The 25,599-nt window shown below is 43.2% G+C and overlaps 3 protein-coding genes across 6 annotated transcripts in view; 2 read left to right on the top strand and 1 right to left on the bottom strand.

The window, feature by feature from the left end:
- Nucleotides 1-4,754: 4,754 nt before the first annotated feature.
- On the bottom strand, nucleotides 4,755-8,943 carry cmpk2 (cytidine monophosphate (UMP-CMP) kinase 2, mitochondrial). The gene is made up of 5 exons (XM_069152322.1): nucleotides 8,279-8,943; nucleotides 7,882-7,996; nucleotides 7,276-7,477; nucleotides 6,848-7,081; nucleotides 4,755-5,456 (listed from the first exon to the last, which is right to left on the bottom strand). Exons 1-5 carry the CDS (start codon nucleotides 8,864-8,866, stop codon nucleotides 5,336-5,338), a joined length of 1,260 nt encoding a protein of 419 aa, XP_069008423.1. The 5' UTR covers nucleotides 8,867-8,943; the 3' UTR covers nucleotides 4,755-5,335.
- Nucleotides 8,944-9,094: 151 nt separating this feature from the next.
- On the top strand, nucleotides 9,095-11,782 carry rsad2 (radical S-adenosyl methionine domain containing 2). The gene is made up of 6 exons (XM_069152323.1): nucleotides 9,095-9,508; nucleotides 9,589-9,750; nucleotides 9,870-10,099; nucleotides 10,183-10,332; nucleotides 11,107-11,139; nucleotides 11,412-11,782. The coding sequence occupies exons 1-6, from the start codon at nucleotides 9,190-9,192 to the stop codon at nucleotides 11,574-11,576; spliced, it is 1,059 nt and encodes a 352-aa protein (XP_069008424.1). The 5' UTR covers nucleotides 9,095-9,189; the 3' UTR covers nucleotides 11,577-11,782.
- Nucleotides 11,783-12,553: 771 nt separating this feature from the next.
- Nucleotides 12,554-25,599, top strand: part of rnf144aa (ring finger protein 144aa) — a 76,832-nt gene continuing 63,786 nt past the window's right edge. For 2 of the 4 annotated variants that reach the window (XM_069152327.1, XM_069152328.1), the window contains exon 1: nucleotides 12,554-12,752. The gene's annotated coding sequence lies outside the window, so the exon portion shown is untranslated. The remainder of the gene's footprint in view (nucleotides 12,753-25,599) is intronic. The other 2 variants (XM_069152326.1, XM_069152325.1) reach the window with 1 other exon arrangement.

Raw genomic sequence — 25,599 nt, 5'->3', positions numbered from 1 at the left:
TACGATCCCTCACTTCTCACACTGCAGTCTGTGACAACGACAGTGGGAAACACAAAATGAAACGTAAGCCTCACCAAATCCCCGGTCATCTGTTTTTAGAAAGTGCACTCATGAATTCACAATACACACTCAACTGAAGTAAGCATTTTGTACACTGATTTAACAGCACTCTAAATAAAAAGTAAATTGATATATGACATGATGCACTTTTACAGAGTTGTCCCGCTGAAGTTGAGCAAACATTTGCTCTCCTTAATGATTCATATCCCTCTGTATTATTCTCACTTTCTTTGTCAGTCTGTGCATTGTAATTTCTTCTTTCCCTGCAAGCACTGCTTCCCCCAGCCGCCATGCATCTGTCGTTGGTAGTGTTCATCAAAGACCAGTGCCTCCCCTGACACCGGAATGAGAATCCAGGATCAAGTTGCTCTACTTTTATTTATGTGTAGCGCTGGGTGTTTAAATATCTTCTTGCAATGTGAGAGCTTAGTCTGTTTTGACCCAGCCATTATTTCTGTGGTGAGGACCACAAAAAAAGCAGACCTCTGTGTCTCACGAGAGACTGAATCAAAAAGTAAGAGCAAAGATAGAAGGGGAGAGAGAGAGAGAGAGTCAGTCAGTTTAGGTATTTTGAGAATCAGTCATCTACTTGCCTGTCAAGCAAGCAGCTTGTCTGCTGTCTGCCGACGCCTGATGATGTAGGAGACATGCCAAAGCATTAATGGAACTGAAACAAAAATAAACCATTTTCAAGTGTAAAAAGAGATGCATATACAAAGCTGCGTAGAACTTGGCAGTGTTGCCTTTGATTTATTCCTCTGGGGGAAGAAGGACAGTATTTGTGTGTTTGGAGGGGGGAGAAAAACAACACAACAAAAAAAAAACATGGCACACAAGGAACATTCCAAGTTTGCCACAGGAAATCAATTTATTTGAGAGGGCAGCCAGGCTAAAAATAGGGAAGCCCCAAACAATAGCGTTGGAATTAATTGCCCAGATTTTGTGAGAAGGCAAGAAGACTCCAGAGAGCTGAAGTTTGTTCCGTCTTGTTTTCATATGTGTGTTATGGAAATATTAGTCTGGTGTAGTTGTCATGTTATTTTGTTTTTGGCATATTTCTGCTTGTCTGCAGCTGTCAAACAGAACTGAATCTCAATCATTGTCTTCCCCAGTATGACGACTTACCACTCGTCAACACAACTGCCAGCTGCCTTATTTGACAGGATATGATGATTTATCACAAGTTCTCCACAGTAAATAGACAATAACTGTTTTGTCACACTCCACCGAGTTCTAACTGGGTTTTCGGGAGCGTGTGAGGGAGTGCTCTAGGGGTCTTATGGGGGCTGATGTTCCGTTTTTAATGAGATCTCACAGCAGTGTTTAAATATTTAACCGTTCCTGGTGAAGCCTCCCCAACAGCCGCCAGGCAAAACTGGTGAGGTTTCATGCAATCATCACAGAGTGTACAGAACCTCTCCCCTGAAAACATCAGAAAATAAGCACAACCTGAATGCATAATGGCATTATGAATACACAGCCTGCTGTGCCTAATACCCGCACCTATCGACAGAGATTCTGCCTTTGCCCCTGCAAATAGGCATTCAGACACCATGACAAAGGGTGAGCATGATGATGAAAAGATGTTGAATTATACATCTGGTTTTTGATGGGATATTTTAAAAACTTTATTTTTTTGTTACCCCCCCAACAAAGTAATTCCCCTGTCTCTGCCTTGCTTTTCCTTTTATACCTCATTTTGAGTCTTGCTATATGTTTTTGGAGAAACATTTCAACAACAATCAGTTCAGCTCCAACACTCTACGTTTTTATCCCACCGCCCATCATTCACAGAGAGTGGTGCTGGGGGTGTCTGCCACCTGCTGTGTTCAGAGAGCAGTGGTGGTGGTGGTGTGTGTGTGTGTGTGTGTGTGTGTGTGCGTGTGTGCGGTGTGTTTATGTGTGAAATTATGGATGTGTGCGAAGGGGGTGGCACGCTGGAGGAGTGACTGCAGATTGGAGATTGGGCTGGATGGACAAAATGTGGTGAGGAAATAAGGGGCAAGAGAAGGCAGAAGATTTAAACCCTTTAATAAAGTCTGATAACTCAAAATCATTATCTGATTATTTTCTGCTAATCCTTTGTAATTGTCTTTAAAATATGAGGTTACTTAAGCAGACAATTTTAAGTCTTAGGTTTTAAAGAGCCTTGTAAACATACTTTGGAGTTTTGTTTTTGCAGTAACTCTTGTTTTTTAATCCAATTTGGTGTAATGCCTTCACACACCAAACCCCGCAGTTTTTTTTAAGGAGGTCGGTGAATATTTAAGGAAAAGCCTTGGATGGTGTTTGAAGGTGCTCAGGGAGCGCTACATCCTGTATTTATGCGTGAGGATAGTGTAAAGGAAACACGCTGTACCTGCCAGCTGGAGGAATCAGGAGGGACTTGAGCCCGCAGATGACAATACACACAGCATCTCCTGTCACTCCTGCCACCCTCAACCCCCTTATCCACCATCCTCTCCTCCTTTTACAGTCTTCCCCCCCTCGGCTCTTCTTCACTCTTTTATCCCCCGAACTCCCTTCCCCCATCACAGGCAACCCATCCGTGCCTAACTCAACCCTTCCAAAATCCACCATCATATCCAGTCACCCACTCTGAGGCCCCACTGATTGAAAGGAGCATTATTAGCGCCTGCTAACCTGCCCATTCACTGTGTAGAATGCTGCTTATTTGACAGCGGATGTACGTATATAGACATGGCTGTGGGGTCTTTAGACTTTGGCAGACACTTGGTGCCAAATCATATGCATGACTCCTCTTGCCATGCCGCTTCATGTGGCTGCCAAGTCAGGTTCACTGGGGTTTTTTGCCAGGAGACCCAGACTACTATTCAACCACCCCACCCCCACCCAACCACACTCTTAATGCACCCACACGCATAAAAACACCTTGTGCTTCCTCGATGCCCGCTCTTCCTCCCCCAACCTGTACCAGCCCCGTGCCCTCCCACTCCCCTCCCACCTCTACCCCTTCAGTCTCCATACCATACTCATTATTAATGATCTGAGGGACAGCTTTCATTTGATCTATTACTTAGGATGGGACGGCGACTGCTGTGCTGCTGCATCCCTGCTGGATCTTTAATTATTTCATGGAGGGCTTTCCTCCTCTCCGCTGCTCCTTCTCTGTTGTGCAGATGAAATATTGAAGTTGAGGAGTGTAGTGCAAAGTGGCCCCATGCAGGGAAGGTGTGTGTGTGTGTGTGTGTGTGTGTGTGTGTGTGTGTGTGTGTGTGTGTGTGTGTGTGTGTGTGTGTGTGTATGTGTGTGTATGCACTTGTGCTCGTCTGCTCCTTTGCTCCTGTGCTTTTGTAAATCTACAGTGTTTTTGTGTCTATGTACAGACTGTGTGAGGCTGAGTTACTTCAGGAGTTCTCAGACTGATCGTAGTGTTTCACTACATGTAGCTTGGACTTTTATCTTGCAACTTCAGCAGTAAAGTCGCAGATTGGAAGCAGATTGCATTAGTTGTTTAACTTTTGCCTCGAACCTCAGTTCAAGTTTTTCAACCGACATTCAGTGTGTGATTGTGTGAGTGGTTGTTTTTGTTAGGATCTCTGAGTGTATTCGGGCAATCTGACAAAAACAACTGAAGAAACACCCAATGTTTCCAAAAGGAAAAACACTGTGACAAATGTGAGGAGAATTTTTTCACTGCATGTGTAATGCGCTGTGATTATGGGCCATTAATGTCATATTCCAGTCGTGTTGAGGGGCTGTAATGGCATGATATCACTGCTCACTTTCTTCTGCCAAGAATATCAATGCTTAACAACATCTGACGGGGAAATATGGCACACACAATTTTGCATTCAGGTATGATATGCGGTCTAATGCCTCATCGCATTGCTCTCCTACTTTATACATTCCGGACTCTCTGTGTTAATGACAATCAAAATTCCACACAGGTCTGTGCTGCATTCATTTTATCATTGACATACAGAACATCCACAAAATCACCAGGCAGCAAAGGGGGGAGGGGGGGTTATGAATTCAGTAAACTGTATTCAGGTACCTCATGTAGGAATCCATACTCCATAAACATAATGACACCTTGAGTTTATGTGACGACATGCGATGGGGAGATTTGCATCCGCAGCACCTCTCCACTCAGTAAAACATTGAATTGCTATAACTGGTAGTAGGAGTAATCTGTGCTCTTATGTGGGGGAGCATTGGAATGACATTGATATACAGCGCTCCATTAATTGCCATATGAATAGGGTCTGCATTGGTTGGCGCTCTGCTGATGCATCACAGTAAAAGAGATGGGTCACTCTGTCTTCTCCAGCCCCACAGCATTGCCAAGCTCATAATTACTGAAACCCCCAATTAATCTTCCCATCACATAGGCCAAATATACACTTCCTCCCTATATAAATGAGTTACAGTATGTGCTCTTGGTAAATGTGCATGTGCTCATGAGAACGTCCAGTACAAACAGCACTATGTGACCTCACTGTACTCTATGGTTGCACTATGAGTCACACAGGTTCTCAATAATATAAATGGCATCAGTTGTGTCAGACTAAAGCCAATCGACAGCTAAAGTGCACTGCAAAAAGTATGTGTTTTTGTAAAAATGGCAAAACTGTGTGTTCACATGAATTATATGCATTTAAATAACAAGCTAGAACACAAACATGCTGTTAAAAAATATATTTTTGTATAAGACAGAGACCACAAACAGATGTGTAGTGTAATTTTATTTTAATTTTAAACATTTTTAACATATTAAAAGTGTTTTTTCTGAAGATTGGGTTCTGCAGTTACTTTACACATTTTCATTTAGCAGGTCTTCGGTATCTTTCGAAATTTGGATTTTCTTGTTTGTGCACTTAAATGTAATCCAACTCACTGGACTGGTGCTTATGTAAATGTTTCAATCCACTTCCACAGTGTCACGTCAAATAAAAGTGCCGCCACATTGTGTCTGAAGGCTGCACAGTCTCTGATTTCTGAGAGGTCACAACAGCAGTTAAATGCACACTTCTTCTTGACAATGCTTCAGTGTGTGTGTGTGTGTGTGTGTGTGTGTGTGTGTGTGTGCGCGCGCGCATGTCTACATGAATATGTATTTCTGATTGTAGCATGTGGTTTTGGCCCCTGGCCATTCAACCTTTACTCATTGTGAATACAATCTCTTCTCACTCCAATCTGGCCGCCATCCCTCCCAAGATCACATTCACAACACCTGACTGGCACCCAGTGGTGAAAGGAGATACTGCATCCACTTGATGCTTCGTTGCCAGCAGGGGAGATGGAGAACTGTTTACAAGTGGCATTTGCCCCTAATTAAAAGCAGCACTTGTTGGAGCACTTGGTCTGCAGAAGGACTAGCATCCACGGTGACGCAAGCTGGGCCACTGATCCTCCGATAAGCCTCTTCCACTCTGCATACACACACATACATAAACATTGGTCTTGAATTGAGGAAAACAAGCATAGAAACACAGGGCAACTTGAAATATTTTGATTGCTCACAGCTTTGCAGCACAGTAAGGTGTAAAATACACAACATCTATGAGCGGCAACACAGATGGCTCAGAGAGCAGCTATTTCCTCCGACTTGTCCTTGTGACGGTGATTGACCCTGTCTGCAGAAGCTCTCACTCTTTCAGGAGCAAACCGTCGACTCCCTCCGTTTTCTAATTCTGCTGGCCCAACATCTGGTTGTCCCGTGTGGAAAGACCATTATGTCAGGATAGAGGATGAATGGAAGTGGCCATCGACCTGTCTGAGCCACGACTAACTGGGCCGGCAGAGCCTGCGAGTTTTGACCAGCTTAATGGAGCACAGCAGCTCAGCAACTAATCACCTGCTCTTTCTCATCAGCTGGTTCCCCCATGGGACAGTAATTGATTGTTAAGTATTTGATGGATCAGAGTAGGACTGAGCTGACCTGACAGTGAACGTGCTGTACAGTTTGGACTTATCTGTGGCTTTATGCTTTTGCACTCAGAGAGAACTTTCTTTTCTATTTTTTTTTATCAAGAGTGTGAAACATCTGTTCACACGTCATGTGAATACGTTTTCATTTTTTCTCTTTTGTCTGTCACTTCCCACTCTGGGTAATATATAAAAGTATCATCATACTGTACCTCAATCAAAGACTGATATAAATAGGCATAATGCAAAACCAAAGAACTATGTATAAGTTCAAATGCATGCCTCCTATAAAAAAAAACAACAATGTTTGTCTTGGGGGATTTGGAATAATACAGATGTGTACCAATGGAAAATGCTGATTTCTTGAGAGATTATTTAGGCTTTCAGTCTCAGTGGTTTAGTGATTTTTCAGTCTTAAAACTTAGTTTTTTTTCTAAAACAGGTGAAAGCTTAGATGAAACATTTGTTTCTGGTACAATTTCACTTGTTTGAGGAATTTTCTAGCAACTCTGCTGGCATGATGACCATTACAATTCAAGGAACTTCCTTAACTGGTGAATTTGGCTGGAAACAATTAAAACGAAATCAACCACTGCCAGTTTTTTTTTTTACTTGCTTTACAAAAACTTATCCCAGGAGTAATACTGTCGTTTAATGGATTAGTCAATCACCAGAAATTAAATGCCAACAACAAAATCAATTAATTGTGGAAGAAAGATGTGGTTTTTTTATTTCAATGATTAATTCTAAACTTCAATAAGTACTTGACAGAATAATTGATTATGTAAATCATCACAAGTTGCAGCCCTTCCCAGTTTTTTCAATGCCAAATTATAAATTTGAACTTGTAAGTGTTCAACAGACATATTATGTACTTACACTCAAACTATCTCACCTGAGTCTGAAAAGCTGGTTGTGATCCAGCTCCTGCTCCTCATCAGTCTTTACTTGACCTCTGTTTCTCAGTCTCCTTTTCCTCTCCTCAGGGTCCAGGGTGAGTACGACCACCAGGCTCGGATGGAGCAGGTCACTGGGCCAACGGTACATCTCCGAACCCTCTGGTGGAAGGTTGCACACTGGGCCGCTTACGGCTGTGGCGATGGCATAAGCAGCTGTGCTGTGCCAAAATCTGGGGGCAGATAATGGATGGTGGATTGAGCGGTGAGTGATGCGTGGATGTGCTATCTGACAGACATTAAACATTAAGCTGTATCTGCTGATCTTTGTAGGATCTACAACTTCTTACGAGAGAAAGAAAGAAAAAAAAAAAGGTCTCAAAACAAACAGACTTCACTCCCTCCACAACAGCTCAGCTGTCTTTACCTGTCAACAATGACAGGTGTCTTCATGGCCTCTTGGCCTATTTGTCCTGCTGTGATGTAGTTCCCCAGAGCGTAGAAAGCCCTGCGGATGAGGGGTGGCTCCTGATCAAAGCGGGCTCTCCAGGGTGACATGCACTGTGGAGGGGACCCCAGCAGAGTGGCCCCCAGAGTATCCCTGAGAGACTCAGTCAGAGTTGTCTTACCTGTGATGGCAAGAAGGGGGCAGTAGGAGAAAGAGTCACCTCACAAGCAAAGAAAAGAGACACAGACTGGGCACATTTTTCAAAGCACGGGAGGAGATTTTGCCTTTTTTTCTTCTTTAAATCTGGTAAGAGAATAAAGTGACACTTGAAAAGTTGACCTAAAACTTCCATTCGACCTACATGGTTGAGATTTTATGAGGTTTGGGTGGAGTATTAGATGAGCCAGCTATTCAATAAACCACTTTGATTGTGATGTAACTTTTCTGAGGTCATGATACATGATATTCCATTAGGTGAAGCTCTGGCAGATAACGGTTTTAGCAGCGAACAACCGGCCATCACTTCAGCGAGACATCTATACATCAAACTGATCACATATTTATTTACGAAGTAATAACATTAACCTGTGGCATCCAGGCCCTCGATGATGATAACAGGGAAGTCTGGTTTATTTCTGGCCGCCTCTTGGCTGGGCAGCAGCTCCAGTACAGACATGGCCTCTGGGATGATGTCACCGCACTGCAGAACAGACAAAATCAGTTTGCTGCTGTGAGAGGAGGCAGGAGGGAGACATACACTGCGGTGCACATGAACACACACACTGCTGTGGGCCACCTGGCACTGATAGATAAATGGAAGAAACAAGAGCTTTGGGCCACCTGGTATACACTGCTGCTATACCTTCCTCCACCACAAGAGTGCGTCAGTTTGCCAAATCCTGTAAATTAAAATTATATTTCTGCACTATCCGCGAATGTAGGAGTAAAAGTGCTGCACACGTCAGAATGAGCCAGTACGCACCTTTTTAAAAACATCACAGGCCTCGTCCAAGCTGTAGAAAACGTCAGAGTTGATGATGTTGAGAGTAGATGGGTGATACTCTGGTTCTTCAGAGGGTACCACATAGTATGTCTTTGCCATTTCCATCAGGCTCTCTGCATGTGACCACATATGCTGAGTCCACGGTTGACCATCACCGCCAAAGTATGAACACACCAACACTGGGTCATGCCGTATTAACTCACTCAAAAGTCGCTCTATCGGGGCGGACGTCTCCGAGTTGCCTTTCAAGAAATAACCCTTGACGAGAGAATCCTTGACGTTTGGCAGGAATGAGGACATGGGAGACAAATCACACTCCGGAGGCAAGTGTCTCAGCAATTTGTCTTTCAGCTGCGCGTAAAACTTGGCCCTTTTGATTCTGTCCTCGCTGCAGACGAGGAGAGAGTAGCACCTGTCGTGTTTCTGCACTTTGGAGAATACCCGAGGCACTTCTTCTTCTCCCCGCTGCTTTTCTTGAATTGTAAAATACGAAGGCACTCCATCCAGCACCACTGAAAAAATACGAGAGGACCACCGCGAAAGAGGAGACATTATCTGTCTCGCCATCTTTTACACCAGACGCACGCACCAGTTTCCCATTTAACTTTAAGGCGTTACGCAGCAAAAGCTGCTGAGGAAACGAAAGTAACTGCGCTCAAGAGGGAAAACGAAACTTTCGTTGTCCCCGCCTCCCTGCGTTTAGGCGAAAATGTTGTTTTGTGTGTGTAAATAGAAACTTAAGGCCCGATCAGCTGAGCGGTTGTCATCTGCAGCCTATTTAAGGTGCGCTCTGCAGCGCTTCAAGTCTTATCGTTTCGTCGCAAGGTGTTCACGTTTCATCGCAAGGTGTTCAAGTTTCATCGCAAGCTGTTATACTTATTAATTTGAAGATGCTGTTATCTTTGGCGATCACGAGTCCGAAGCGGGTCTTTCAGTTCTGCGTCAGCACCATCATCTGCATTTTTACAGGCTTTTTTTCAAAGGTGTGGTACTGGACAGCAGGAAACTTCAAAGGAACAAGAGACCTAACTTGTGACGGTAAACTGGACCAAAATAATGAGCAAAATGCAACGACTCCAACAAGCGTCAACTATCATTTTACGCGTCAATGCAACTATAAATGTGGATTTTGCTTCCACACTGCAAAAACATCCTTCGTCCTGCCTCTGGAGGAAGCCAAGCGGGGCCTGAGACTCCTTAAGGAAGCAGGTACAATTGACAAAGAAGTCGTAGCTAATTTGTTTTGTGTGTGCCCAACCTTTTCTTGAATTTCTGCAACTTTTTATTAGGCATGGAAAAGATCAACTTCTCTGGAGGAGAGCCTTTCTTGCAGGACAGGGGAAAGTTCCTTGGGGAACTTGTTCAGTATTGTAAACAGGATATCCAACTCCCAAGTGTCAGCATTGTCAGCAATGGAAGCATGATCAAAGAAAAATGGTTCCAGAAATATGGTAAGATCCCAAATTCATTATTTGTGTTTTATCTCTTTAAAAAAAAAATTGCTTACCATATTGTACTCCAGCTGCAATAGAAATTATTATAATTCATACCTTCATTTTCTCTCTTTTAGGTGAGTATCTGGACATCCTGGCCATCTCTTGTGACAGTTTTGATGAAGAAACCAACCAGTTGATTGGCAGAGCTCAGGGCAAGAAGAGCCACGTTGACAACCTCTTCAAGATCCGCAACTGGTGCCAGCAGTATAAAGTGGCGTTCAAAATTAACTCGGTCATCAACACCTTCAACATTGATGAGGACATGGCGGACCGCATCACGGAGCTTAACCCTGTCCGCTGGAAGGTAATGATAGAAACAATAGGTGTTTGTAGGTTTTTGTTCATCTAGAATATACATATTCATCTTCTCATCTTTCTTGTGCTTAGGTGTTCCAGTGTCTGCTGATTGACGGCGAGAATTCCGGAGAGGACGCCCTGAAAGAGGCAGAGAAGTTTGTCATCAGCGACCAACAGTTTCAGGTGTTTCTGGACAGACACAGCAGCGTCTCCTGCCTTGTTCCCGAGTCTAATGAGAAGGTACGAGGGTATAGATACATTTAAATCCAAAGTAACTTTCCCTCACATCTTATCGCCAGTTTTCTTTTTTTTTATAGAGTTTCTCTCATTTAAGGCACATAATTAAACTACAGGTGCAACAACATCAGTGATTTTCTCTCCACATAGAGTATCCTACACAAAGAAAAATATCACATTGACATAGTATCACTCATAACTGTCGTCTCTAAAAATTGGCAAAATGTCATGCGGGATTAATCAAACAAACAAAAAACAAAAATAACTTTCTAGCTCATTTTCCACTGTCAGATAGTTAACGTGTCCCTGAGTGTTAACAATACCGGGATACAAATGGAAAAATAAGCATGAATCCCAGTAACAGGAAATAGTTAAATTGATGTGCTAACATCCAAACATACCCATCACACTGAGCACAACATTTTTCTCAAACAGAAAGCGATAATACATGTTTGAATATAAGCAAGAAAACAAGTCAGACGTCTCATCATTGCAGCGCACACTAAGCCAGGTAATGAGACTGACTCAGTTTCAAACCGGACTGATCTGATTCCAGGTTCCTTGTAGAAGTGAAATAAGAGGGAACTTCTTACTCTTATTTTATCAGTCATATTTATTGGACTTTCTGTCAAGGCCAAATCAGAGTGTATAGTTGCAGTCCATCCTGCACTTTAAAAATAATAGCACCAGCTGTGTTTGTATTGTACGTAATGTTACAAAGCTGGAAATTAGCAGCCCAACAAAATCTACATTTTGTGATGTTTGTTGTCTTCACAGATGAGGAACTCCTACCTGATCCTGGATGAATATGTAAGTGCTTTATATTATGTTCATAGCTGTTAGAGGGACAGAGCTTTTAGGTTTAGTAATATTGAAGTAAAAAAAAAAAATCTTTTCCTAGTTTGAAACAGTCATAAATTAGTAATGGGGATTGCTGGAGTTGAGTTGAAAGGCGTACATCTGACATAATCACTTAAATTTGCACCTTTTTAAAGTTTTTGGCTGAGGAAAAATCTACAAGTATTCAGTGCAGTAGTAGATTACCTCATCTGATTTCTTCTTTTTTCATTTTTTTTTTTTAGATGCGTTTCCTGGACTGTCGAGAGGGAAGGAAGGACCCATCCAACTCGATCCTCGATGTTGGTGTGAAGCAGGCAATTTGCTTCAGTGGCTTCGATGAAAAAATGTTTCGAATGAGAGGAGGGAAATATGTGTGGAGCAAAGCTGACATGAAGTTAGAGTGGTGAAGTCTGGAGATTCTTCAACTCATTTGGATTCACTTAAATATCTATACAGATTTGAACAGGATGTAGGTTGTTTTGTTTTGTTTACATTTATTTGAAGCATTATTATTATCATTGTTATATTGCTTATGATTATTATACAGAAGTGTTGCAACATGTTATATTTAAAATATTTTTGATTAAAATAAAACTTTGATGTGTGGACTGTGCCAGATGTTTGATTTTGACATTATTTTAGTTGTAGTTTGCTGGACAGCATGTTTTGATGCAACGTCTCAGCAAAAAATGAAAGTGAGAGTAAAAACTGAAAAACAGATTTGTAGATAAGAACTTTTTCTTGTACCAATAAAGCAATGTAAAATACCTAAATCAAATATTACAAGCAAAAGTTCACTTTAATATTTTACTTGGGTAAATGAGCCGTATACTCCCTCCGTCCGAGATAAAGGAGGTGACAGTAGTTCGGCAGCAGGCGGCGCTCTCGTCAGTAAGAAGGCGGCAGTTACTGAGCTCTCCTCTAGGGGGCGGCGTAGTACAGCGGACGGGAAGCCTCTCTCAGACAAATGGCGTCCCTCCACTGCGAAGCAGCTGATTTCCTACGGAGCAAAGCAGCAGCAGGGACGGTGGAGAGGTAAACACACCGCCCCCGGATTTCTTTGCAACAAGATAGTGTGTTAGTTGTTTTGGGGTTGTTGTTTTTTTTGCAGGATTTGAGCAGCAGGCTGGACGTTGCGCACACTTCGGTAATCGAGAGCGGCACCCGGTGTCCAAACGATCCCACTGTCAAGCCAAACAGATCGGAGAGTCAGCTGCAGCTCGTGCTTCCCGCTGGTTTGCTTATTATTGTCTTTTTTTATTCTGGCTTTTGGTCGATGCTTGCTGCTGTTCGTGCTTCACCAGGGCCCCAACTCAGGCGCTGCAGGCGACGGTAGCAGGTCAAATGTTTCCACCTCGACGTTTCAGCGATACATAATGGACACGGGCATCACCCCTTCAGAGATATCCTCCTCCTCCTCCTCCTCCTCCTTCTCCTCCACCATCACCTCCTCTTCCTCCTCCTCCTCCTCCTCCGCCTGACTGGTTGGCCGCCTCTTCGGTAATCCAATTCAGGGAGATCATCTTTTCAACCCTTCCTGAGGTTACACCATCAAGACAGACGGCGCTGTCTCAGAAAGCCAGGTAAGGGTTGTTGGTTTTTGGTTTTGTTTTGCGCTTTGATTCCATGTCACGCAGCGGGAGCTGTTCTGGCGGAGGATTCCTCACTCTCACTTACTCACTACTGTCGCATATTTTTCGCCATTCTCCTCTTGTTACGGCAAGATGCGTAACTACAGCTGACTGTGTTAAAGCGATGTGACTTCTTCTGGAGCCTTTCAACTCTTCGTGGGCCTGTGTTTTTTTTGTTTTTTTTTTAATTCATTTTTTTTTTTTACAGTGAACAGCTTTAGTTGTCTCAGCAGTGGCTTGCAGGAAGCTGCTTCAAAATGACATCAGTGAGTTTTTTTTTGTTTGTTTGTTTTCCCCCCTTCTTCTTCTTCCGTCAGTGCCCACACTTGACTTTTGTTTGCTGCTGATCAGTTATGATTGTAATGGTCGATCATATCTGTCTCCCGTCGGCAGCTGCAAGGGTTGTTGCGTCTGAACTCCCAAGCACGACATGCACGGAGTGGATCACAACATGCACGGAGTGGATCGCTCCACTGAGCTGCCGAAAGGTCACTCGGTGGCCTGCTAGTGCCATTTTAAGCAGCGGGTCCCCCCCTCAGGGTACAGTCACATTATAGACACGGCTATGAAACCAAGGCCGATGGACAAACAGAGCGTTCCTGCCCAAAGGAAGGCCCAAAAGTACGAGCGCCAGCATGTGCAGAGAAATGATTGCAGTGCCTGGTTTTGGTTCCGAGACACATGTATACCTATGGGAACGTACATGACGTCTGTCCTGCCGTAAACAGGCTTTTAAGATCCCTCTCATCGAGTGCTATTGATTCTCACTCCAATTTCATGCTTCGAGCCATATCACACGGGCTGCGTGTTGAGACGTCGGCTTTTTTTTTCTTCTGCACACGCGTAAATACGCACACGCACGCACGCACACACACACACACACACACACACACACACGAGGGAATGCTGTGCATTTCACAGACAGTCAGGCGATGTTCTGGAGCACTTTTTTTTTTTTTTTCCTTTCCTTTCCTTTCCCTTACCCCTCCCGTTCTTCGATCCCATCGAGGAATAAGTGCATCAAGCCCCTACTCCCTTTTTTTTTTTTTTTTTTTTTTTTTCTCGACTCTGCTGTTCCAGATTTGTGCAAAACGAGACAAAACAGCAACACGGTCTTCAGAATGACCGGAGGCAGTCGGCCCGCTCCCTGAGGACAGTGGTGAGGAGTTTACTTTAGGAGGGAGAGGGAAGGAGGGTCTGATGCTGTTGAAAGTCTTTAGATTTAGAAATACACACCCTCGAATGTACATGGAAACTTATATGTACACAGCCGTGCACGGACGAAGGTCACTTACTTGGCTGGTTTCTTTATATAGACGAGGAGGGGTTATGATTGGACCTCTGTCAGTACAGACTCCCATGTTTTTCTAATCTGTCTGTCCACTGCTGTGCCAAAAGATCTTTGCTGAATATGTTATTGTGGTAAGGGAGGCCCTTTAATAAACCTCCACGATATTGTAACTGTTCAGGAAAGTCTGTCGGAGGCCGTTTGATCATTAATGCAAGCAATCTAGTTTTATAGCTTCATTATGACCCACTACGACGATGTGGTTGGTGGTAAGTGACTGCAATATCTTCATGGCCTCTTGTTTGTGTGTGTCTGCTGTCAATACTTCCTGGTCCTTTATTTGTAATGTGTCATTTTACTTTCTAATGTCATCACAAAAGTGTGTGTGTGTGTGGGGGGGGGATAAACAGGCAGGGTCCTTCCAGACCTGAATCAATCTGAGACGAATATCCTGGAGAGGCTGTTCGTCCCCGCAGGAGTTTGAACTCTGGTCGTTTCCAGGTCACATAGCAGCACCTTAAGGAGATTAGTCTGCCTGAGATGGGCTTGATCTAGAAAATTGGACATCCATTCAGTTCAAATACACCGGACCAGTAATTAAAACTCCAATTACTGTCACTTCCTGAGAGGCTTTAAAGTCTTGTCGGAGTGCTATCACTAAATTAAGAAGGGTTTCGACAGGCGCAGGCAACACGGAGTGTAAAACTATCGTGGTTAGGTAACCGGGCTTTCTAAGGACACTGAGCTTCCTTGGTTACACAGGACATGCCGTGCAGTGTGCTTTTTGTTAAATCACTCCTTTATTCTGGTAACATGTACACGTCTAGACTAAGTCATTTTGCTGTGATCTGATTTCGGGGGCTGCGGTCTGCCTCGGTGCTGTCAGGTCGCCAAGGATTATGCAACAGCTTAAATGCCATTTCAGCAGGCGGTCGCCAGCGAGTGTTCAGGTTGGTGCCGCTTTCCAGGTGTACCGTGTGTGTGTGTGTGTGTGTGTGTGTGTGTGTGTGTGTGTGGAGCCCGGGGAAGGTGGCGAGGGCAGTGTACACACTCAACACAATCAACAATGCCATCAGCTGAGACTTAAACAGCTCCCGTAAATGATGCTCATTGCTCGGAGAACCCGGTGCGTTATGGCTCGCATCCAGCCTGTTTAGGCTTGAGCCTGCCCGTGTGCGCCGCGCTGCTTCCAGACGGCTCGCTCGGCGTTTTGAACTGTTCTTGCAGGCTCCATTCGCGCAGACAGGTAGGGCTTTCACGAGACCCTGTTATGCAATGCACCGCAGAATCTGCTGACCGTCCGACACGTTCCAGGATTTAGCGTTTCGGTAATGTGTACATTACAATGTGCAGCTCGCCTGAGGGGTCGAGTGAGTCTCACACGAGCCAGCAGCAAAACGCAGTTTGTTTCTGATTGGAAAAACATCTTTTTTTTTTCTTTTCTTTTTTTAAATGGTTGGATTTCACACAAGCTCACAATTCTGCGATATCCTTCAAACCCTGAAACAAAAAGCCATTTCTGTGGTCATAGGAAACTGGACACCTTCAAGCTGTGAGATTTTTTTTTTTGCACCATCCACCGATATACACTGACTCTCTAATGAGGACCACAGCCAAAATGGCTGTCACTGCAATTCTACCTCCATTTTTTTGTTTTTTTTAGTTGTTGTTTGGTTGTAGGTTTCACTGACTCCTGCAGAAAATGGCCTGAAAATCGATGACGTAACATCGTTATGTTGAGATATGTTCAGCACAGCTGTAGCGCAGTTTTACAGAAGGAGAAGATCAGCCAACTAAAATATTTGTAAAATTTTGGTGCGTCTTTCTGAAGTTGCTAATTTGGAAAAGGGTCAGGAAGAAAGATTTTTGTCAAGAGTAGACGGTAGTTTCTCCTCCTGCGGTCGTGTTAGCCGACCGTAGTTCAGCAAGAAATCACGGTTCGTGCTCATTAATGGGGTACAACTCGCACTTTAGCGACGTGACTGGGAATAAAACAACTCTTTGCTCTTACTACGTCCGTCTCTATCGCTGATGCTTTCCACCTACGCACGGAACCAGTGAATACAACGCGTTCCGGCTCGTACTCTGCAGAGAGTTATTCTCAGAAATGTTGGAAATCACTAACTGAGTCAGGGAGGTGGGCCGGGATCTCGGGAGTTGTCAGTCGTGAGCCAAAAGCTGGAACTTGGCATTTCATAAAGCATAAAGTTGCACGTTGAGTATGCAAAATACCAGTGTCAGGAGATGTTGGATTACATTACGATCTCGGTCTTTTGGGCACGTGCTCATACAAATCAAAACCTCTTGCTTGGACTTTGTCTCACCTTTTTAAAAGACCTGAATAAGGCTTGAAACTTGGGTTGTAATTCTGAAGATGGTGGGCCTAGTTGGTTTGGCAACACCTGTCGCTACCGTGGTAACGGCAAGCGTGGTTAACACTGGAGTTCAGGAGCAGTTATGTTGTCGGGAACACAAAAGAACAATTTCTATTTCTGTTCGCAGCGCAGCCAAACAAACCCTGGCGTTTTGGTTCAAATGAATTTGATTTGCGGCTTACTGCTCCTGACGTTACCATTAAACCCTTTGAACAATTGACGGTGATCTGCTGTTTAGAAAATACTAAAAGTGACTTTTGTGTTGTTATGTAGACACAGTTCCAGTTAGCAGTTAGGATTAGTGCTTCCTGTGGCTGCTTCACAAAACAAGCCTGTGCGGTCAGTTGAATGTTTTTTCATGTGTTTTGCCAGTAACTTAATTCTGCTACAATGTAAAGAGTAAACAGGAAGGCTGATATCAACGTGTTGGGTAACGTATGCACCACTGTCTCCCGTATCCCTCCTGAAGAGGTGGGTACTTTAAATCGGGTAGTACGGGCTCTTCCAAGACTACTGCGTGGATCATTTTAATCAACAAATTTTTATAAAAACGAAAATTTTAAATGCAAATACTTTGGAATGCAGAACATATAGACTTTTAACAGTCCACGTTACAAACATTGTTTTTGCCTTTCATGAAAATCCTCTATATTTTATTATATTATATATTGTATTAAAGGATAACAAGATGTCTCCTTTGTCAGGTTATCTGAAAACAGCAGAGATTATCAGTATTTCTGATAACAATTTCCTCCTTTGCTTGTTACTGTCGGATAGTGAAATCCATTATGTCAGTGAGCTTCTCAAGATGGCAATATGACCTACACACAAAACTAGAAGCACAGTCTGACTTGATGGATTTGGACGTGTGAAAATGAATGAATTAATGTAGATTATGTCGAAAAGTTGGTTATAAAGTCTTTAACAAGTCCCCAGCTCACAGCATGTCCTTTTAAACGCGTCTCCATTGTGTTGTCTTTTTTTTTTTTTTTTTTTTTTTTCCCCCCCTCAGTCTTTTGATGTGTGAAGTCACACGGAGACATCTGCCTTTTGAAGGTTTTGTTCTCTTTCCTCACTTTTCGTGGGTTCACATCCTTTGTGTATCTGCTGCAAAACCAACAACAGGATGTCGGTGCGTTTCCGTGGGTAGTTTTTGGGCTTCCTCCTTCCCAGGTTAGTTCAATGGCACGAGAACACAGGGTTTGCTTTGCAAGGCAGCAGTTCACCAACACCGAGCGAGGTAAAGGGCGGCGCGGTAAACATGCGCTGTTGTGGCGAGATGATGTGGAAAAAGTTCTCTGGGGAAGATGCTCTGCCGTCGAGAGGCTCCAGGGAGGAGTGATGGCCAAATGGATGCATGAGAGTGTGGGATAACACTGAGTCTCTACACTTTTGTTTTGTCCGCATGCCCTTACTCAGCGATTACTGAAATTGCTTGTGAATTGTTTGTCCCGCTGCTGCTGAGAGTGCCTCTATACCCCACAGATTAGACTTTGAGTGCCTCTCTGTTGGAGGGCTTCTCTCTCCTCCCGTGACCATGAAAACTCGTATTGTCCAGCGGAGTGACAGCAGTCACGCTTGTTATTCTGGGACCGGCTGCGCAGTTTTGTCATTTTAAAAGTGATTTCAGCGACAGGATAAAACAAGTTGATAGGCACGACTCCACTGAGGTGTCTCGATCGATTTTTATTCAGTCACTTTTAGTTGAGATAAACTGAGGTGAGATGGCACATAGGGGTGTCCCATATACGGTTCTACTATAACACTTGTTTTGTTGCTATTGTTATTCCAAAAAAATGAATGTTTTTCATATCTTAAAAAAAAACCATTGTGATTGCAAAAATCCTCTGAAATACTGTCCTTTTTATATTTTGGGCCATATCGCCCACCTCTCATTGCATATACTGTTGTTGTTGATTTTTTTTTTTACTTCTGTGTAACCTTATTGCAAATCTTGCCAGTTCCTCTTGCCACAACATATGTAGCATATGTGCGCCATGACATGGTGGATTTGTCCCGAGGGTAGTGTGCGATGAAGCTGATGTAAGTCTGAACAAATCGGACAGTCTGTACGTTGAAATGAAGATCTGCCAATTACACACTGAATGTTCAACCTTCATGTGACACTGAGTGGAAATCAATGACGTGCTAATTTCTGAGCGTTTACACAGTTTCAAGTGACCTCAACCAACATAGATGTCTTCCTCATGATTAAAGGATAATACTGCCATTTTTTTGTTTTTGTTATTTTGGACGAATAAACCTATCAAAATGAATAACGCTACTAATTTACTGTGTTGCCAGAGTTTGATAGGGCTCCATGCCACAGAACTCAATTGTCACAAAGAAATATTCAAAACGCATGAAAGAGACATGCCGTTATATTTGATGACATCGACGCTTCATGATATGAACACAAACCGTGTTATTGGTTTATTCATCTGAACTCGTCTCACTGCGGAAACACTGTCGATCCAGCTGCAAATGCAATTTTCACGTTAACCAGCCGACAAAAGTCAAATAAAGACAGGAACTGGAACCATAACAAAATTTGGAAACTATCAAATTTGTCGCAAGTGGTTTAATTTACAGTAAATGATTTAAATTGCAGCGTTGCTAAATGTCAACAGCAGCATGGCGGGTGGTGGCGCAAATTCAAATTACACGAGTTAAAATGAAGTTGAACAAAAAACCCATTTTTCCTCAGTGTTTCTATGCAGTTGTTGTCAGGCATCTTCATTTTGCTTCAGAAACAGTGCCAGAAGTGTGCTGAAATGTCCCCGCAAGTCACTTTGAGTCAGCCTGTGAATACAGCCTTCATTTGTTGCTTTTGAGCTGCTGCCTTCAAGTCGGTGTGTCCTCGTGCTTGTTCGCTGTGTTCATGACAGTTACTATTTTGTCCACTTAGTGAATTTATTCAGTCACCATTAATATACTGCGGTATTTTTCCGACAGTTTGATAAGGATTAAAAATCACAAGGGATTCTAATGAGTCTTGTTTCAAAGATAAATTGAAAGTTAATAAGACAAACTGGCAGGAAAACACAAGATGAATACTTCACACAATTAAGCCAACAACTGTTAACCAACAAAACTGACTGAGTTTCAAAAGAGTGGTTTTTTGGGGTTTTTTTTGCCAGCTGATATTTGTTGGATGTTTTTTTTTTTTTTTGGATGGAAGTACAAAGAAAATTCTGGATGTCTTGAATAACAAACTGGGAGTAACTTCCCCTTGATTAAACAAACGGGAGAGCGCTCGTTTCCAAAGGTGTTCTCAGCCAGCTGCGCAGCATTGCGGCCTAAGAAAAATGTTCTTTCTCAGTTAAAGCCGAGAGCGTTTCACCAACTTGATCCCATAAATACAGACAGAAATATTTTACCGGCATATCGGCACATCCACAGCAGTGACCTGAGAGTTTAGTCTGATTATCCACTGTAATGCGGTTTAGTGCACATGTAAACGCAATCACCGAATCCATAAAGCGGTGAGTGACAACAGCAAAGTCGACCCTTCGCCCGGCCTCTCTGCATCTGTCAATAGAAATAGGCTCAACGTGGCGCGCCTGTCGTCTTCACTTAGCTTCTGAGACAAAAAAAACAAAAAAAAATGTGAGCTCGAATGGCTTTTTGGAGGCGAGAGCGAGCTCATCGTCGCCGCTCGGAGCCTTGTTTTAAGCACTCGAGGAATTGGCGAGACGTGACCTTCTTGTGGCGTCTCGAATAAGAACATTGCTCGAGCCGTTTCATCTTTGTTTTATATTGTTCTCGATTGCTCTTTGTGCTGCGGCGAACTGTGTGCTGCCGTTTGTTTGGTACAGTCGTGCCGTTACCTCGGACAATAAGACTCTGTGGGCGAGCGATTGCCCCTTCGCTTCGGCCCCTTGCTGAATGTTTTTCTCTGTGTATTTCGCTCACAAGTAGGAGCCTCTTTCTGGCTTCTGAGATCAGAGCGGCCGGGTGCGTCTTCTCCTCCAGGTACGGAGAGATCATCTGGGTTGGAGAAATTAGCGCGTTCCTGCAATAAAAAAAAATAAAATAAAATGATTTACCGCCAAAATGGAAGAGGAGCTTTAGGAAGTTGAGAAGAGCTGCCCGACATGGAGTGAAATGAGGGCATTTTTTTTTGAATGTGGACTTTTTACAACCTAAAGGAAAAACAACGGTGTTTTAAAATGCTACAGAATCTCATGAATATTTACACTCCGTCATTACTGCCTGAGCTTGTTTGCCTAATGATCCACTTAGGAGACTTACAGCGGTCTAGAAAATACTTTTTTTTTTCTTAATACAATTTCACATAATTTCTTGTGCCCAATCTTATGTTGTTGTTTTTTTTTTTTCCCCTTTTTTTGTTTTCACTCATTTCATTCCTTTTCATGATCACCATGTTTTCATTCCTGTCTTCCTTCCTTCCTTCCTTCCTTCCTTCCTTCCTTCCTTCCTCTTCCTTTTTCCATCCCATGCCACTCGTCTGTTTCGCTCTGCTTTATGTCTCTCTCGTCTCATGGGGAAACGTTATGGTTGCTTAGACTGGGTGGCTTTAAGACCGTGAGACCGTTTTGTTCCCTGACTGACATGGTTTTCTGGCAAATGTGGTGGAGCAGAGCTCAGAGTTAGTTTCCTCTTGTTGTTGACAGTGTTGCAAATGGCATGTGACCCACTCAGTGATGATTAAGCCATTGTCACTCATCACTGAATTGACAGAAGGCTTGCCGTTTTGGTTATTTTCTTGTGTACACTAGTCATTCACTATATACGAGTAGGGACTGTCCCTTGCACTATACAAGGGAAGGGTCATGATTTTTTAATATTTGCGAGATCAGAAGAAACAAATTTAGCATTTCCGATTCACTGGGCACCGCACCTGATTTATTTTTTTAATTTTTATTTTTTTAAAGGAGTTCCAAGCAAACCTTTTTGACGACTGCATTCAATGTTTCGTGTGTGATCCTATTTGTGCCGTAGCATCTAATTTCCCAGCGCCACACACATTTTACCAGAGCCTAGTAGCAACAACTTCTTCTTCTTTTTATGCTTAATGGTGGTTGGAAAACAGTTTTTAAAGTGTATCACCGCCACCTCCTGGCTGGCACTGGTAAAAACGATAGAAAATGCATTTTCTGAGACAGGTTGATATTCTGGTAAACAATTTGATTTTCATGATGTGCTGAAAATTACAAAATTCAACAACTAATGATACGTTACTATCAAAAAATAATGGTAGACATAAACCATCCTAAGTGGATATTTAGCTTGAGTTGCAGTAGAAAAATGGGAAGACACAAAGTAGGCATGACACCACGAGTTTTTTGCCCTACATACCGCTGCATGACCACTGTCAGACTTTGAGTTGCTTGGCACCATGACACACACACACACACACACACACACACACACACACACACACACACACACACACACACACACACACACACACACACACACACACACACACAAAACTTTCCCACAACACTCACTATGCCAAAATACATTTGGGTGATTGTGTAACTCCTCAGGGCATGGATGAAGTAGGCCCATCACCACTCTCAGCTACCCTCTTAGCGTTCCCCCTCAATGTCAAGGACAGACGGCGGCTGTCCCCAACCGCTGTCCGTCAACGCAGTCATGTCACCTTTCACTTTCAGCAAGTGAGCTGTCCAAAAATAAAGTCCCCGTATGTGTGCTTTGGCTTATAAATGTAGGTTAGTTGATATTTGATTGAAAGAACAACATGCACGGCCATCCTGAGTATGTGGGTACACGGTGTGACTGAGATACTGTGTCAGAAGTCTAAATCAACCTATGGCCCATATAGATACATGACCTACATCCTACTTACAGTAAATATGCTCAAAGTAGACACTGGCATGATTAATCAGTTCTTTTTTTCACCAGGAAATGTTAGCAGTAATTTGTCCCCTGTGCATTTACTGATCGATTCTTCATTTTAATGTTTACTGAGGCTTACTTGCTGCCTTCTTGGTTTAGTTGTTCCAGAGGAATCGTGTATTAAACTGTGAATAATGCAGAGCGTGTTGATGACTGTTCAGACAAGGGCAGAAATTGTGCCTCAGATACTGATGTTGATCTGTTTCCAAGCGCATGGTTGTGCCGTAGGTTGGGATACAAGTGGTAAACATCAAACTGGAACACAACATTGATACTCATCAGTTACTGGCACTGGTAAAAACTATAGAAAATGCATTTTCTGAGACAAGTTGATATTCTGGTAAACAATTTGATTTTCATGAAGTGGTCATTTAAACGAACACCAATGTTTGTGAATGGTCTTCTTGCAAAACTGACAATTATCGGGGCGTACTCTATATTCACTGTAGAAGTTGGTACCGACTACCAACCTCCGACACAGCCTTAAGAAATGATTGAAAGGCCAGCATATCACATGTTTCTACTTTTAGACAAAGCTTTCATACATGAAATTGTGTATTTTATATGCTTTTGAGGATCAGTTTATTGTTGATCACATGACAGATGATCAATAAAGGGGGAAACATAGTATAGGCTCCCTGTCCAATTGTATTATTTGCTTCAGTCTACAGTATGCGTCGATCCATCTGCAGTATGATTTTGATAACCATGTGTGCCTGCGTGTGTGTGTGTGTGTGTGTGTGTGTGTGTGTGTGTGTGTGTGTGTGTGTGTGTGTGTGTTTCCTCCTGATATGTGCGTAAGCGCCACACTAAAAGTTGAAGTTTACAATTCACCTGTAAGCAAACTTTCCTTCATAAATCACAATCAGCTGGGGAGTGTCTGCATTTTGGCAAGGCTCATACTCACTACACTGCCACAATTAATCAAAAATGGTCAGTGCAAAATCCTCATGAATGCTGACGTCTGTATTGGACCAGTGGAGTATTACAAATACAGCTAAATTTGAGGAGCTGACGGCTGCTCCAAACAGGACAGAACGCAAAATGAGACCAAGTAGTCAGGAATGAAGGTGTGTGTTTATTATCTGGGAGAGTCACTCACTCCATATGTAATAAATGATCGTTTCTCTCATTATCCCAGTTGATGATGATCGCAGGTGGTGCAGAGTTGTTAATGTGGCTGAGATTGACAGTAATAAGGTTTGCAGTTGGAGCAAAGCGGATCAGACTTTGCAGAATCTGCCGCCTGAGTGCATTGCTGCACAACCGACCGGGACCGAGTGTGTCGGCGTCAGGTGCTCGGTAGTTTAATAATATGATACAGAATCACAGATGCAAGTTGGTTTAGTTTAGTTTTTACATGAAATGAAATGAAATGAAATGAAATCGACCACCATCTGTATCGCCCTTTTCCCCAGTCATTCTCCAAACTGTTTGTACACACGGGTCAGACTTTCTATGCGGGTGTGCTCACTCTCTCGTGAAGTTTGTTTTGGCGTCTGCTCCCTCACAAGCCCAGTTTTCTGTGTATGCAGTGGTTCAAAGTCACGTCCCCGCGTATGCCCGTTTGTTTGGGCAGACTACGAAAGCCAGGAGCTTTCGGGAAGGAGGTGAGAAGAAGAAATCTCGGGGCAGTAAAGGTGAGGGCCAAGGAAGTCTGGAGAACAGGCAACATTGGCTGGTTGTAACTCTCCCTCTCTGCCCCCCCCCTGCCTCTTTCCACTGGACACGGAGAGTACATGACGTAAATAAAACTTTTAACGCCCCACTAGTCGGCCACTAGGAGCAGGGTTGAGCTTTTTTTTTAAAGGGAGGACAGGCTGGAAGGAACATGGGGGGGGGCAGGATCACTTAAGTGTTTATTAAAGACTCATGAATGCATACAGGCCGGTCTGAGTTTCCTTTTCCTTTACTTAACCACAAATTACCTCTGCTGTTCATTGTGCCACGATTGCAGGTAATTCAACATGTGTGGATTTGGAGGTGTAATAAATCCCATACTTTATGAGCACTTTAGAAAAATGCAATTACAAGCAGGGTCCAGTGAGACACCGAGGAAGTTATTGCAGCCGCATGCCACAGAGAAATGTTGACAAGAGTCAACTTGAGACCAGATCGGGTTTCGCTGATGAGGCCAGCCGGAACCGAGTTTGTTTGTGTCAGCTGGTATCATATCATGCCTCTCACTACATTCATTTTGCTGCTGCAAATAATTACACAAGTGAACATCACCGCTTTGGCTTGTCCCCAGACACCATGTAGAATATCATCAGCACTACTGGAGCCTTTCCTCCGCTTCTATCTGAAGACGGAGCAGCCTTCTGTGTCCGTCCTTCGTCACACTCGCTGCTACTTTAATTGGTTGACAGCAGATTCTTGTTGATCAGCTGAAGGACATCTCTTTTGAAAGAGTGCCCATGTGTGCATTATACGCGTGTGAGTGTGTCGCTGGCTTTCTTCCACATTTATTCATTTGGCGAGGTGCAGTCAATAAATAGAGGCGTATCCAATAATGTGACGTAATTACAAACGGTAGCAACCGTCACCACGGGACAAAATGGAGAGCCGAAAGACGACCCCTTTCAGTTTTCGATCTCCTCCGTAGCGGCATATGACGAGGCAGAGACTGGACACAACTGGCGCAACGACACCTGATAGTTGAGTTCAGATCCGTAATGAGTGTGAAGCTTACGTTGCTGCGCAGCGTGAGGCTTCATTTTTGTAGCATGTGATAATGTGCTCTCGTGGCGAGCATGAGCATTTTTATCAGTCTTTACAGGCCTAGAAGCAGAAGCTGCATGGATGCAGATAAAGGACAGAGTAACAGAACCAACACTGAGAGCGTTGTGATGAAATCGTGTTCGTATTTTATGTAATTACAAATCTTAGGCTCGGTGTGAGGTTGTTTTCGGTATCAATTGATCTTTCAGTTACTTGGTTAATAGTGGTCTACGATGTGCCCAAAAATAGTTAAAAAGGTCAGTTTTTAAGATCTCTTCGCGTTGCTTGTTTTATTCCAACAATAAAACAACTCAAAAGTATTGTACTGACAATAACATGTAAAAGAAAAAAAGCCAGGTTTCACATTTTAGATGAGGTTCATTTTTGTCAATTTTGCTTTTTAAATTACAAGTAATTCTCAAATGGCTTCTGTGGATTGAAAAAAAAATAATCATAAATGATCCGAATTAGCTGTACAAGTAAACTATTGTGGGTAGCATTGAAAGCTCGACATCCCTAAAGTGTG

This window comes from Embiotoca jacksoni, unplaced genomic scaffold, assembly GCF_022577435.1.
Source record: "Embiotoca jacksoni isolate LCO1_2020_lvr unplaced genomic scaffold, fEmbJac1.0.p SCAF_18, whole genome shotgun sequence".
Taxonomy (NCBI): Eukaryota; Metazoa; Chordata; class Actinopteri; family Embiotocidae; genus Embiotoca; species Embiotoca jacksoni.
The sequence above is the reverse complement of the archived record's forward strand: the minus strand, read 5'-3'. Positions and strand labels throughout refer to the sequence as shown.